Genomic DNA, 15374 nt, shown 5'->3' on the forward strand with positions numbered 1-15374 from the left:
TGGTAATCTTCATCACTGCTCACCCCACTCATGGTGTCTCCTGTATTCATTCATTCCAGACTCCCACTGAGCACCTGCTGCCCTGCCCTTCAGGGGCTCCCTGCCTAGAGGGGAAGCAAGAAAATAGACAGCTGGGGGCAGCAGCACCCTAGCAACCAGGGAGGGGCAGGGCCTGCTCACATAGCTGGGGCGTGGATAATTACCAGCCCCACCCAGGCCCTCTGCCCCACAGCTTGGAAGTGATGGATGCCTGGTCCTAGCCCCGCCCACAGCTTCTGCCCCACAACTCTAGGCATCTAAGACGCCTCCCTCTATCCACCACCGACAGCCAGAGGCCAAGCACATGGAAACTCTTTAGTGTGATTACTTGGGCATCTGATAGTTTCCAAGGAGGAGCAGCATGGCTATCTTCATGCCAGGAAAATGTAAACTCAGAGTTCCAATGACCTGCTCAACAACATCTGAAACGCCAGTGTGTTCTCATGAGCGGGTCACCAGACGCATGCTGTAGAATTTAGCAGATGTTTGTGTTCAGGGAAATGAAACGCCTGAACAGGTTGTCTCCTCATAGGATCCTTCTCATTGGTCAGGGATCGCTGACCCCACAACCATCACCAAAGTGACCAAAGCCAGTGGAGAGAGGGAACATGCCACAGCCAGGAGCCCTGGTTCCCAAGCCTGGCTCCCCCAAATGAGCTTGTAGCCTCGGGCAAGTGACCGAGCCCTTCAGCCTTGGTTTCTTCATCTGCTTCCTTTTCCAGCTCCAGTTGCCCCTGAGTCCACTCTGACTCATGCCATGACTGCGTGTGTGTCAGAGGAGAACTGTGCCCACAGGCCTCCCAGTAGCTGACTTTTCGGAAATTGATCACGAGGCCTTCTTCCAGGGCACCTCTGGGTTGACTCCATCCTTTGGCTCAGCAGCTAAGCATGTTGGGCTGTTTAAGCTACAGTATCTTAGCACCGAATCCAGTGGTTCTTACCCTGTGTGTAGTGTGAAACCTCGTGGAGAAGCATTGTAAAAATACATCCCCAAACTGTCCCCTTGACCAGGGGGCCAAGCCTACAGGCAGGAGTTCCTGAGTGAATAACAGAGCAGGCGGGTGGGCAGGCAGATGGCAGGTGAGTTTAGAGGCCTACAGTGGCGACTGTGAGGGGTCCATCCAAGACAGGCGCTGGATGGGGCTCACTGCTGGGCTAGTGGGGGTGGGCTCGCAGAAACCAGCCCGGGGGGCGGGGGAAGCAGGGGCAGGTCAGTGCCTGGGAGGCATACACTGTGCACAGACACAGATGGGCTTCTGGTCCCAACACCTTCAGGCCAGGCGAAGGGCCTCAGTGCTCCAGGGAGATTCAGCCTCCCAGCCCCTCCTGCGCCCACACAGGAAGCAGGGAATTGTGCTCACACGGGAAGCAGGGAAGTGTGCTACAGCATGCCAGGGAAGTCTGTCCCTCCTGCCTAATGCTGAAGCCTCCTGCCTCAGGAACCTGGGAGGTGGGCTTGAGCTTGGGCTTGGGGCAAGAGTCAGACCTGGACAGGTGGGCGAGTGAGCCCAGGTGGCCCTGGAGAAGCAGCCAGCTCCCCCAGCACTAGCTCTGGGACGGGTACCCACGCTCCTTCCAGGGGAGTCGGTGGAAACCCTGGCTGCGGTAGGGACGGGTGTGCTGGCTGCTCTGCTGGCCACCAGCAGGCTGTGGGAGGCAGGCTGGGTTCAGCTTCACAGCTTAACTGGAGCTCGTGTCTCTGTTGTGTGTTCCCATCTCTGTGCTCAAGTTCATTTCCCTGGAGGTGGGCCCAGCTGCCCAGTATGCCCCCATCCCGAGGACAGCCATGTGGCTCTTGGTCACAGCCTTCTCTGTGGAGAAGGCAGCTTGGCCCCTGTGGCATCCTCACCGCCTGCACGTGCACTTAGTCGTCACCCTGCCTTTCAGCCGATGGGCACGTGGCTTTGACCTTGTGCCCAGTTCTCAGAGCCCTAAGTCCCTTCAGGGAGAGAGAGACAGTGTTCTCTGTCCTCTGTGACTTTTGCCCGGCTATCCACTGCTCTGTGGTCTCTCCAGCTGGTCCGGGGGGGTCCCAGTGAACCAGTGAAGATGGTGACTCAGCTGCCCCAGATCCCAGCCTTCAGAGGAAAGCCTCTCGTGACCTTTAGCCTCTGCCCCGGGCCTTGATCACTGACCCTAGCGAAGATGCCATCCCTGCACTCCTCCCCTGGAGGAGTTTTAGAGCAGCCTCAGACAACCTAGACGTGCTCTGACCCAGTTCCAAGATGTCCTTGGCACACCTGTGCTGATCACCAGGTGAGGCAGGAGGAGGGAGTGTTCCCACAGAGAGGCTGCAAGGACCAAGACGATGCTAGACTCCTTCCTGGCTTGTATCTTCCATCTACCTGCCAGGTTTTCACAATGCATAATTTATGGTTACCTGATTTTCCATCAGATTAGATCCTGACATACCTTCCAGTGTCCTCAGGGCGCCAGCTTCAAGGAGCCTCCACTCCCCAACCTCATTGGGGGATGGGTAGGTCTTATGTCCTAGTTCCCAGCATGTTATCACCAGTTCCCAGAAACCAACCCGCCTTGGGAGGTTGCACAAGGCCCTGCAGAACTAGTGTTCCACGGAGGAACATGGCGATCTGGAGGGCAGACCCGGGCCTGCTTTCTTTCTTAGTCCCCCAGGACAGGAAGGACAGGCTGTACCTGGGCTGGGAGTGGGGGTGTCCCAGCCCCAGGAGCCCCTGGGTCATGTGTTTCACCCTCCAGCACTGAGGCCTCTCCACCCACCTCTCTGGCGCCGTTTCCGTCTCCTGCTCTCTCCACCAGGCCTGCTCACACTCAGCACGGTGGCCCTGGCCCGCCGCTGTCCTGCTGCTCCTGCTCCCTTGACTCTCTCCCTGGAGAGCCTCCTCCTCCTTGTCACCCACCACCATGTTCATCACCCTGCGGTGTGCAGCTGCAAGGCCACTGCACCCAACTCTGATCTTCTGACCCGGAGAATCCTTGTCTGAGTCCCTGAACAGTGCTGGCTCCCTGTTCTCGTAGAAGCTTCCAGAAGACCACAGCCTCTCTCTCCCCAGTCTAGGCTCAGGGAGGTGACAGAAGACCAGTGATGCACCCAAGCAGGGCGTGTCTCCTCACCCGCTGACTCTGGGCAGAGCTTGTTTAAGGATGGCATGACAGACTCCAGGTTTATCTCAGGGCTGGGTGCAGGGCCACACATTGGCTTTAGGCCTCCAGTGCCCCACTAACAGGGATGGCAGGTGCCACCAGGATCTGTAAATATGGTGGTATCCGTCCCAGTTCCACCTCTGAGGAGCCGTGGCTCCCAATGCACTCTGTAACTCAGTGCAGCCCTGGCCTCTCAGAAGGACACTTGCAGAATGACTATGATTCATGTAAATGGCACAACCATGTAAGCACACTAGGTGGTCCCTGGGCACCAGCCACCAGAGTTGCTCACTGTCAGACCCACTGTGGTCTTTTGTCTCCACGGAATTGCATCCCTCAAGGCATGCTTATATCTCTCTGGTATTAGCATCCACTGATTGGATTTTGTTATCCAGCCCAGCAGGTGAAACACACACACCTCCAGACATCTAAGGAAGACTGACCAAACCTGTTTTCAGTGGGTTCTTGGAGGCACTAACCCTGCAGAGTGCATGCAAGTGGCTTTTCTCAGCGGTTCTGTCTGCCCCTCCAGGGGGCCCTGTAGGCGATCTGTTACCTTCTCTGTTTGGAGTCCGTATTGCTCAGGGTGGAACAGGCGCCCCGGTGCACAGTGTTCTGCAGCCCTGGGAGGGAGCCCCGCGGAGGGGTGGCTGCTCTTGGGGCCAGGCCACCAGCTGGAAAGCTGCCAGAGCCCCGCCCTCGCCTGCGCCTGCGCCTGCGCACAACATCAGCTCAGCTGGGAGGGATGGCCCTGCGGCCCGACCTGTTACCTGCTGCTGGCAGGGCTCTTCTCTCGGTGGCACAGGGACGATCAGATCCTCTGAGGGATAGCTGGGTCACGGCCCTGGGCAAGGAAACACAGGACCGGTGTCCTCCTCACGCTGAGAGCGCCCTTAGACTGTCTGCTGATCCACCAGCCTGGTGCCGCCCCGGGTGGCTATTTGGGTTCCCGTGTGTCTCTGCCAGCCCTGCACCCAAGGGCCAGGCTAGCTGCAGGGCTCGAAGAAATGAACAAGTTAAGATTCTCATCCTCAGAGAAGCCTCATTCTTTTTTAACATTTGTAGCACAGACCTAACTGGTGTTGGAGTTGGCTCTAGGGCCTAGTGCTAGGGAGCCCCAGGGAGGGAGCAGGGCTCAGGGGCCGCTCTTCGGTTGGAGCTGGCCCTGGCTAGGGCAAGAAGAGGAGCGGAGGGAGGAAACTCCAGTATGGTGCTGTGTGTATGAGCTGAAGAGGCAAGGTCAAGAGATGCAATGCGATCACCAGGCTGTGCAGGCCTTGGTGGGGCAGCATAAGGGCCCTCCTTCTTGGCACTCAGGGGTGGCTTGAAACCTCAGCACCACTCTGACCTGCCCCTCACTGCTTAGGAGCCACCAGGCAGGTGGGCCCCTCGTCTTGCCTCTGCACCCCCATGCCTTTCCTCCTTCCGGTTGCAGCACCATCCCTGTCAGGACCCCTCTCAGCACAACCTACCCCAAAGCCTTGCCCAGTCCATCGTTGGGAGTGGGTGGTGTCCACTGCTGCACCCAGGGCCCCTTCTCAGCTGAGATGCAGGGGAGGGGCAGGGTGGGGCTGCCGTCACTCTTATCCAATCATGGCCTGGGAGGGGAGTGGGGGCGGAGGGGGGGCACTGGCCATCTTTGACCCCAGGAGCCTGTGGGTGGTTGAAGATGGCGCCAGTCTCCCTAGAGAAGCAAGCCAGCCTCTGGGTTCTACGTCATCACCCTGTCACCCCACCTCTGCCGTTTCTCCCCAGTACCAGCCTATATAGTCTTTTGATATCTTGGTTTCAAAAACCTGCTCCCTGACAGGCTTCTCTGCCAAGAAACTTGTTCTATTTTCCTCCAAAGATGATAAAAAGCTCCATTTCTAAAAATAGCCCACCTGGCTTCCTGCTCTGGCTGTCACCATGGCAACCACTCCTTCTCAGGAGCCTCCAGATGGAAGGGGGTCCTGCCCTCATATGGGTGCCCACTTGATTCCTCAGCCAGACTAGGAAGCTACTGATGGGTTCGAGGAGAGTCCTTCGTGGGGAGCATGGTAGGAGCGGGAGGAGATGGTGCAGTAAATGTGGAAGGATCCTCTGGTCTCAACCCCTGTGCTGTTGGAAGGTGATGGAGAGAGTGCTGGGCCAGAGCCCAGAGAACTGGCGTGTGTAAGTCCCAGCTCTGAAGGCTAAATGCTAGGCACATGACATCCTTGACCATACCTAACCTTCCTGCCAACCCTAGGCTGAGAAGGGATGATGGCCATACTGTGTGGAAGAGTGCACTTGACCATGGCCATATGGAATTAGAACTGGGATCTACCCCTGCCTCAGGGATCTTCTTCCAGAAGTGAGACAGGCAGATGGCCAGAGCAGTTAGGAGGGCACATGTGCCAGGCTTTGGGGCAAGGATGGGGGACTTGTGAGGGAGGGAGCCCAAGAGGGAGCCCCAATGGTGGCAGTTCCCAGGGACCATTCCCAAGGCAATAAACCAAACCGTAGTAATCGACAAGAGGGTGAGAGTCCACCCCACGGTAGACATGGAGATGGTCAGCTCAGTCACAGCAGCTACACGTGGTCAGCTGAATAATGGTCCCAAAGATGTCTACCTTTTAACTCCTGGAACCTATGAGGATGGTGGGGAGCTCTGGTGGCGTAGTGCCTAAGGCACTTGACTGCTAACCGGAAGGCTGGCGGTTCAAACCCACCAGCCACTCCTCGGAAGGAAGGATGGGCAATCTACCTCCATAGTGATACTGCCTCGGAAACCCAAGGAGGGGTTGCTATGAGTCGGGGCCGACTCAACGGCACATAGCAACAACAACATGAGCATGGTGAGAGGGACTTTGCAGATACGACTAAATTAAGGATCTTGAGATGGGAGAATTATCCTAGATTATCTGGATGGGCCTGAAAGAATCACAAGGTCTTAGAAAAGAGAGGCAGGAGGGCCGAAGTCAAAGGGAAAGATTAGAAGATGCTACTTTGCTGGCTTTGAAGATGGAGGAAGGGGCCACAAGCCAGGGCATGCAGGTGGCTTCCTGAAGCCAGAAAAGGCAAAGAAACAGATTCTCCCCTGGACTGACTAGAAGGAACCATCCTTGGCAATATTTTGATTTTAGGCCTTCTGACTTCTGGAAGTCTAGAATAATAAACTGTGTCGTGTTGAGCTATTAAGTGTATGGTTTTGTGTTTTCCATCTACCTGCCAGGTTTTTACAATGCATAATTTATGGTTACCTGATTTTCCATCAGATTAGATCTTGACATACCTTGCAGTGTCCTCAGGGCGCCAGCTTCACGGAGCCTCCACTCCCCAACCTCATTGGGGGATGGGTAGGTCTTATGTCCTAGTTACCAGCATGTTAATCGCCAGTTCCCAGAAACCAGCCTGTCAGTGTCTCTGTCTCGGGAGACTGGGTTTTGCATAATGCCCTGCAGAACTAGTGTTCCACAGAGAAACATGGAGGTCTGGAGGCAGACATGGGCCTGCTTTCTTTCTTGGTCCCCCAGGACAGGAAGGACAGGCTGTACTTGGGGGAGGAGGGCGTGTCTCATGCCCAGGAGCCCCTGGGTCATGGTAATTTATTACAGCAGTAATAGGAAACTAGTATATTCAGGAAGCCACATCAGAATCAAGATGGCACCACCAAGATGGCAGAGAAGATGTGCCTGCTGTCTTGTGACACGTTGGTAGCCTGAGTTTCATGGATTGATTCTCTTTAACAAGATACTGAAGTCTTCAGTGTAGCTAGTGAAGGCGATGACTTGGTTGCATTCAGGTCAACTCATGACAGCATATGTGTCAGAGTAGAATTGTACCACATGGCATTTTCAATGGCTGGTTTTAAATTGATGGGGTGTTTTAGATATCAGCTCTTTTCCAGAGACAGTTGTGTCTGAACCTAGGCTGGACACTTATTCACATGGCCATTCACTCCACATGGCCCAGAGTTCCAAGAGCTGGTCTGCCCATTTCAGAGCTCCACGCACAGCTGTGGAGGCTGGGCTCCTGTGTTTCTTCCATGCCCCACAGTCTGTAGCTATCTTTGCTTCTGCCCCTTTAGCCAGGGAGGGCACCTTGGGGCCAGAAGAGAGAGATGGATGTGCCACAAGGCAGCGAGGAAGTAAAGGATGGATGAAAAGATTCTCCCCTGATGGAAGGCGGGTGCCGGGACACCTGTGCTCCTCTGACTGGCCCTGTGGCATCTCTGCCCTGCACGCTTTCTGCTGTAGCCCTGAGTGCCTCACAGCACAAGCATAGGCTCCTGTTGATCAGCAGCGGGTACGGGTGCAGGGCATGTGATCAAAGGCCAGTAGCCTCCCCACTCCCCATGGCTCTGACAGCAGGAACATGGTGTGGGGAGGGCCATCCTCCTCTCTCCTCCCAGGAAAACCAGGCAGCATCGTGATCATCTGCCAAGGGACAGGGTTCCAGGCCTTTCAGCAACTGCAGCTCAGCCCCACCCAATGTCTAGGCCACTTCTCTGAGCAGGGCTATGTTGGGGCTAGTAGCTGCTTCTGCCCCTGACCTTGGCCAGGCCCCTTTCCTCCCACCTGAACTCAAAAGGTGTGGGCCTGGGTGAAATGAACATGATCCAAACTAACCTGTGTTCTTGAGGGTGGTCCGGGAGCAGGTCTGCCCTCCAGGTTCTGCTCGGCCGTGTGAGTGTCAGGAATGTGGGTGCTCCGGCTACCAGGCACCATCCTTGTGTCAGCTGATGGTGACAGTGATGAGGACAAGGAGAAGTAGGTGGTGGAGCTGGGTCAGTGGGGACTGGGAGCTGGCCCTCAGGGACCACCCACAGCACTGCTAACAAGGTAGCCTCTGACTCGGCTCCATCACCTCCAGCAGGGGAGCAGTACCTGTGCGTGGCCTGATGGCCCCGGGGGCAGTCTCACCATTAGAAGTCTTGCCCTTCTTCGAGGGCCAGAGTCTGCTGCCCCACAAGCTCTCCCAGTTGTTCTAGAACAGATGAGGCAGCCAGAAAAAAAGAGATCCTAAGTCACAGATACAGAAGAAAGAGAACCCAGAAAGGCCAGGAACGGCAAACCTTCATCCCCAGAGAAGCCTATAACTGGCCCAGGCGATCGCAACACTGAGCAGCTTACTGTGTGGGCCAAGGAACAGCCCTGTGTCTTCTTTGTGTCTGGTTTTGTGTCCATCACCAAGGACTGTGGCTGTTCCCCAAGACCTAGGCCCAGCTGAGGACTCTAGGGGGTGGGGAGGGGCCAGGGCATCCTTCCAGCCACCCTGTGAGGCCCAGAGACAGAGAGCCGTCATGTCTGTTTGTAGACACAGCCTGTTGAGAACACTCAAAGTGGTAGTCTGGGCTTCCCTGTCATCCCTGCAACCCGGAGGTGGGCAGCTGAGATGAGAGGCTCAGGAGAGTGCAGGGAACGCTTTCTGATGCTCTGCACAGCACCTGGAGGGACAGGCAGGGGATGGTGATGAGGGGGCGTGGCTACCCCCACCCCAGCCTGCCTCCCTCCCCCTCAGCACTGCAGCTGATGCCATTTCCCCCGCTCCCCTCCTGGCTAACGCCTGGGACCTTTTGTGGGGATGCTGCCTGCTAGGACCCTGCCACCTGCTCATTGGTTACTAGTTGCCACTGACACTTGGCTTCAACCAGGCTCCACCCTGCACTGTGCAAAGGCCCAGCTGCATGGGCTTCAATACGGGCATTTGGGGATGTCCCCAGGGATTGGGGGGCTGCTTTATGATCTGCCCCAGGAGGGTGGCTTTGGCTGGGCCTAAGATTTCAGTAGCTACCCTTCTTGCATTTTTGGAGTCCCTGGGTGGAGCAAATGGTTAAGCACTCAACTACTAGCTGGAAGGTTGGTGGTTCGAACCCACCCAGAGGTACTTTGGAAGACAAGGGTGGTGATCTGCTTTGGAAAGGTCATGGCCTTGACAACTCCATGGAGCAGTTCTGCTCTGCATACGTGGACATGCTGTGAGTCACAGTGGATGCCAAGGCAACTAACAGTGACAATTTCACGTTAACAGCTTTGCAAATTTTCTGTTGGATTTCATTTGTGTGGACAGTTGAGAAGCAGCTCTGGTGGCTCAGTGCCTGAGGCATTTGACTACTAACCAGAAGGTTGGCAGTTCAAACCCACCAGCCACTCTGAGGAAGGAAGACAGCGCACTTCTGTAAAGATTTACTGCTTTGGAAACCCAGTGGGGGTCGCTATGAGTCAGATTCAACTCAGTAGCAGTGAGTTTGTTTGGTTTGGTTAGTTGAGTATGTTTGCTCTATTGTTGCCATGTCAATTGTCATTTGACTCCTCCCGGGTTCTCTTTGTCACTGCCTTTCATTCCCAGTGGGAAGTTGGAGCAGAGAGGGTATGTGGGGTGAGCTAAGCCCAGCTCCACACCCCAAATTGACTTTGTACACCCCAACATTCTCCTTCCCCCCAGTGGGCTCCTGGGTCAGGAGAGGCAGCGAGCAGGGATGGCCACGGAGTCATGGCATTTGGTGGTCCCTCCAGGTCACCCTTTAGAAAGTACAAACCAACTGAAAGCCGTGATTTCTTTGTTCTACTTTGATGAATGCAGAGTAAACAATTCTTACTTGCATCTCTAATACTTAAGTTTCATTTGTCTTTGCAATGTAGTTGGCTCTTGTGAGGCCCCTGACCTTGAGCGGAGACTGCGTCACTTGTGTGTGACCAGAGGGAAACGTTTCGAGGCAAAGGCTCCTTTGTTCAGCTGTGCGTCTCCCTAAGCTCAATGTGTATGCGGGACTGACCTTTGTCTCATGGGTAGGAACCTGGGAGGTGGGGCCACAGGTCAGCCCTAAGTGCCCCCACCCCTCTGTGAGGGATGACGGGGTGTTGGGACTGCATGTGAGGACAGTGCGTCCTTCCCCCTGGGTGCTGTGACTGGTCCTTGCAGTCCCTGGAGCTGGCTGGGTCCGCCGTCAGCGAATCTGGGCTGCAGTCTGGATCCTTTCTGCTCCTGTGCGCCTTCATCGTCCAGACCACAGACCGCAGCAGCGGCCATTTTACTGCATGCAGCCCAGGCTCAGAGGCCAAGCCCACCCTCCTATTCTCTCCCAGCCTCTGCCCTCCCAGCCCCTGCCTTGCCTGGCCTCTAGTCCCTCTGCCCCTCTGTCCTCCACTCTGCCACCCTGCCTGCCGGTCTCATGTTCCTAGTTAACAGAAGCCTGTGCTCAGATAACCCCTCTGCTGAGGGACGAAGGGCCAGGCTCTGGCTCTGGTGCCAGAGTCTCCTTATTGCACCCTCTCTTCCATGCCACCCTTCCACCCATTTCCCTCTCCAGACTCCCTCCCATGTGTGACAGGTCACCTGGACAGTGGCCTCTGCCTGGGCTGCCACCGCAACCCTTCCCTTGGGCTCTCCCCTGCCCTTCTTCATTCCCTTGACCCCCCTGTCTCTCTGGGAGGGGTTCTCCTAGAGACCCTGGAGTCCACAGAACCGACTGTGCCGGTCAGTAATCATTGACCTTCGTGCAGTCCTTTCCTGCCTAATGACACAGCCAGCAGCTTGAAGCAGAACAAGTAAGCCTGTGTCTCTGAAGTCTGGACCTAATCCCTGAGCTGGGAAGCTGTATACTGAAGGTGGACATTCAGTACAAGTACACACATATGCAGTCATGCCTCCGCCCGCCCGCCATGCAGGAAGACACTCAGATGTGCCTCCTATCAGGTTCTTGCATGGCGCCCGGGGACTCGAGCTCAGCTGACCCATAGCCAGCATGTCCAGCACGTTGTTGTTGTTGTTGTTGTTGTTTGCCGTCGAGTCAGCCCCGACTCATAGCGACCCCTCCTTGGGTTTCCGAGGCAGTATCACTACGGAAGTAGGATTGCCCAACCTTCCTTCCGAGGAGTGGCTGGTGGGTTTGAACCGCCAGCCTTCTGGTGAGCAGTCAAGTGCCTTAGGCACTATGCTACCAGAGCTCCCATAGCCCTCCTGATACAGAGCAGTGTCCCTTCTGACTGATCAGGGCTGGCTGTCAAACATACTAACCATGGAAACGTGACATAGGTCTGGTGACAGGAGGATTGTGTTGTAACTAGGGCCCCAAGCAGACTGAGGCCGGATAGACCTGGTGTTCTGGCTTTGGGTCCTCAGGGCTCCCTCGGCTGTCATTCCACATTAACAAGCAGTGAGTGGCTCACCTAGGGCCCAGCACCCAGAGAGGGTTATTCAGAAAGGAAAAACCTTGTGAGCAGATGTACCAGGCATCAGAACCCAGCTCTGCCCTTGAAGAGCTGGGACCCGGGCCACTGGCTTGGCCTCGTGCAGCCTACAGAATGGAAGAAGGGCCACCATCTGCTGGTGGCCACCATGAGGCTCGGGTTAGCCTGTACGAAGTGGGAGGCCCAGGGCCTGGCCCTACACAAGCGGCCTCTGGATGCTGGGACACACAGGGCTGGAGTTGGGCTTGCTGCAGAGTAGGGGGCTCCCACCTGCAGCTTGGATATTGACCGAAGGCCCCCATGGCCAAGAGCGTCCTCAGAGGCAGGGTGTGTGGTGGCCGCTCCCCTCCCCCCCACACACACACACACAGAGGCCCACAGAACTGTAACTCAGTGCCTCTACTCCACATGCCTTGTCTGTTATGGGAAGAAACCCAGTCTCTCCAAACATGCAGTCTTTTTTGACCTTCATACCTCAGGTGAAGGAAAAAGATTTTCTTCATCTTAAAAAGTAGGAAAAAGTTTCATGCTGATTGTTTCTGAATCAAGGTGTTTTGGAAACCCCTCAGCACTTAGAGGCTTTGGGACGCACAGAGGTTTGGGGAGTGGCAGGGCCACAGGCCAGCTGCCCACTCCATGCCATGGCAACTCCCCAGGGCATGCATCCTCAGATACAGGTTGCCCTGGCAGCCGGGGGGGGGAGTATCCAAGGGTACCTGGGCAGCTGCTGAGAGATGAGAGGGAGGGTGAGTCAGCCAGCAGCCTCAAGGGAAGAGGGCAGGCTCTGGAGGCAGATGGTATAGCTGGGAGCCTGGAGCATGTGACTTCCCCTCTCTGAACCTCACTTTCCCCATCTGTCCCCTGGGAATGGCACCATTCCTACCCTAACTGTGAGGATACAGTGCTGTCTGCACACAAACCAAAAACCAAACTCACTGCCTTCAAGTCAATTCCAACTCATAGTGACCCCCTTTGGGTTTCCGGAGCTGGTAAGTTTTTACGAAGTAGATTGCCCAGTCTTCCGTAGAGTTGCTGGTGGGTTTGAACTGCCAACCTTCTGGTTAGTAGTCAAATGCCTTAGGCACCATGCCACCAGAGCTCCTTTGTCTGCACACAGTAGGCACTCGATAAATGAGAGGGGTCTTCCCCTTGCAGAGGAGAAGGGAGAGCCCCAGAAGGGAGGTAGGGAGAGCCTCGACTCTGGCCTGGAGGTCTTCAGGCAGGCCTTGGAGAGGGGATGGCAAAGGGATGGGTGGGGAAGGAGGGGAGGTATGTGAAAGTTCTAGTGGTGGTGGGGACACAGTGGGCGAAGTCGTCAAGCATGAGTGCTTCAGATGTGCAGGGAGCAAAGCAAAGCACAGTGTGTATGGAGGATGGTGTGAGGTAGGGAGTACAGTGAGGGTGGGGGAGGATCTGGACCAGCTGGGAGGCCTGTGAAGCCACCAGGAAAGGAGACCCGTCAGAAAAGGGACCTGGGCCTTATTTTGAGCTTTCATGGGATAGGGTGGCATCTCTACCTCTCCACGCAGCTCACCCCATTCTTGCCCACCCATTGTAATTTATGCGACCTGGTGCCCTGTGCATCAGACAGGTGCCTGCAGACACACCCCCTGCAACACGCGTTCCTGGCACTGTCATCTAAGCAGGTCTACCCTTAGATTTTGCTGGAGGAGGGGAGGGAAAAGCAGCCTGGAAGGCTGAGTGGGGGCTGGGACAAGAGCTGGCGTCGTCCAGGACATCATCTGCTCTGCCTTCCACAGCCCAGGCTGAGTGGCTGCTCCATGCCCTGTTGCTTGGCAACAGCCACAGCCACTGTATTTCTCTCTGTAGATGACTCTGGGGATGACGACGACGAAACTGCCTCCCCATCAGACAAGAGTGAGCTGCACCATACCATTAAGAACCTCTCCTTGAAGTTAGACGAACTGAGCACCTGCAATGACCTCATTTCAAAGCACGGCGCTGCCCTCCAACGCTCTCTGAACGAGCTGGACAACCTCAAGATCCCTTCCGACAGCAGCGAGAAGCTGAAAGTAGTGAACGAACGGGCCACACTTTTTCGCATCACATCAAATGCTATGATCAACGTAAGTGCCCCCCCATCCTGGCAAGGGGGTTCCCCACAGGGAAGTGGCCCCTTGTCACCAGCCCATGTTAAAGTCTGTGTACCCCAATATGGCCCGTGGACAAATTCCACCTTCATTCCTACTATTTCCCAAAATGTGAAGATGGAGCCAGTCTTCACCTTCCTACTTTTCCACCCTAGTCGCCAGCCACTCACATGGCACTCTCTCCCATAGCCCCAGACACCCAGAGCTGGGTCAGAGCTCACAAGTTAGAAGGACACCTTCTTTCAGTCTGCTAAACTGGCAAATGCCAGCCCCTGCTGGCTCCTACTGCCCCTGTGGGTTCATTACTTTGCTGGAATGAGTCACAGAATTCATGGAGAGCATACAGTACTCACTTCAAATTTATTACAACCAAAAAGGATACAAATGAAGAAGCACATAGGGCGAGGTGTGGGAGGGCTCACAGTGTGGAGCTTCCATGTCCCAAGGAGGGACGTGCCACCTTCTCTCATGCATAGACACCAACCAGGAAGCTCCATTTGAGGGAGCCTGCGGGCTCAGTGCTCTCACAGTCTCACCAAATGGTCATGGTAATTACTTCAGGCCCCCAGGTAGTCCCTCTTGGTCTGGTCATCCCCTAGTCATTAGCCTCAGGTGTTGGGATGACTTGAACGAACAAAGAACTAAAGCCAAAATTGCCTTCAGCAAGGTGATTCCGCACCTCACAATGGCTGGAAACTCTTGCATGAGCAGAGCTCTGTTTTCTGTGGCTCCAAGTCATTTCCCAAAGCCAGCACCTCCTTGAACTCTTCATCCTCTCTGCCTTATTCACGGTCATTGTTGGACAAAACCGCACCCACTGCTATGGGAGCTCTGGTAGCATAGTGCCTAAGGCACTTGACTGCTAACCAGAAGGCTGGTGGTTCAAACCCACTAGCCACTCCGGAGGAAAATGGGGCAGTCTACTTCCGTAGTGATACTGCTTTGGAAAACCAAGGAGGGGTCACTATGAGTCGGGTCTGACTTGATAACAACAACAACAACTGCTATGGAGTCAATTCTGACTCAGAGTGACCCTATAGGACAGAGGTGAACTGCTCCCATGGGATTTCCAAGGCTGTAAATCTTTATGGAAGCAGACTAGCCTCATCTTTCTCCTCTGGGTTCAAACCACTGATCTTTTGGTTATTAGCTCAATGCTTTAACCACAGTGCCACCAGAGCTCCTTTTGTTGGACAAGGACATCCTTTTTCATTGTCTGTTGGTAACCAGGACTGGGTACGGAATCCGGATAAGGCTCAGGTTCATGCCTGGGTGAGGAAGGCCAGGTCCCACTGGGCCAGCTCTGCCTGCACAGTGGGGACGCTGCTGCCATATTGGCCCATAATGACTGCTACTGCTCCTACCTTAGGCATAGTCCCCATTGACACATTAGAATTGAGACCTATATGAAGGGGCATATCCACATAGTGGGGGCTGAAATTAAGGGGTTCCTTAGGCAGGAGAGCCTTAGAGCTGAGCCTGCTATGGGTCCTCCAACCAGAGAGAAAAAGAAACGTGTAGCCACAGACTGTAAACTAAGAGAGCTCTCCAGTGGGTTCTGGAAGCTACGTTGCTGGGCTGGAAGCTGGGAGGGTCTCTTTCCATGGTGGCAGCCTGGCTTGACCAGGCTTCCAGGCCCTTTCTCTCTGTGCCTTGTGGGTATTCCCAGAGGATACATGTGCTCCTCCAGGCTCTCGTCACCCGACACAGGTTTGACTGCAGTGCCGCCTGCCCAGGACTGTTCCCTCGGGGATTTGGAGGTTGTGTCCTGGGAGCAAGGAGGGCCCGCGTAGGGAAGGGGTGAGAAAGTGGAGGCCACTGCAGAGGAGGTGGCGCCCGTCCAAGAACATGGTTCAGGCAGCCTCAGGCTGGCCAGAGTCAGTGGGCAAAATGATGCCCAGGTTAAGTCAGCCTCCAAAGCAAGGTGTCACTGACCAAAGTTGGCCAG

General features: G+C 55.4%; 1 protein-coding gene across 1 annotated transcript in view; it reads left to right on the plus strand.

Moving 5' to 3' along the window:
• OSBP2 (oxysterol binding protein 2) overlaps nt 1-15374 on the plus strand; it is a 343782-nt gene that overhangs the window by 275379 nt on the left and 53029 nt on the right. Inside the window, 1 exon segment of the mRNA XM_042782709.1 lies at nt 13146-13402. Coding sequence (XP_042638643.1) covers nt 13146-13402 — 257 coding nt within the window.

This window comes from Orycteropus afer, unplaced genomic scaffold (assembly GCF_000298275.1).
Source record: "Orycteropus afer afer isolate SDZICR_OR568_19922 unplaced genomic scaffold, OryAfe1.0 scaffold00420, whole genome shotgun sequence".
Classification (NCBI taxonomy): domain Eukaryota; kingdom Metazoa; phylum Chordata; class Mammalia; order Tubulidentata; family Orycteropodidae; genus Orycteropus; species Orycteropus afer.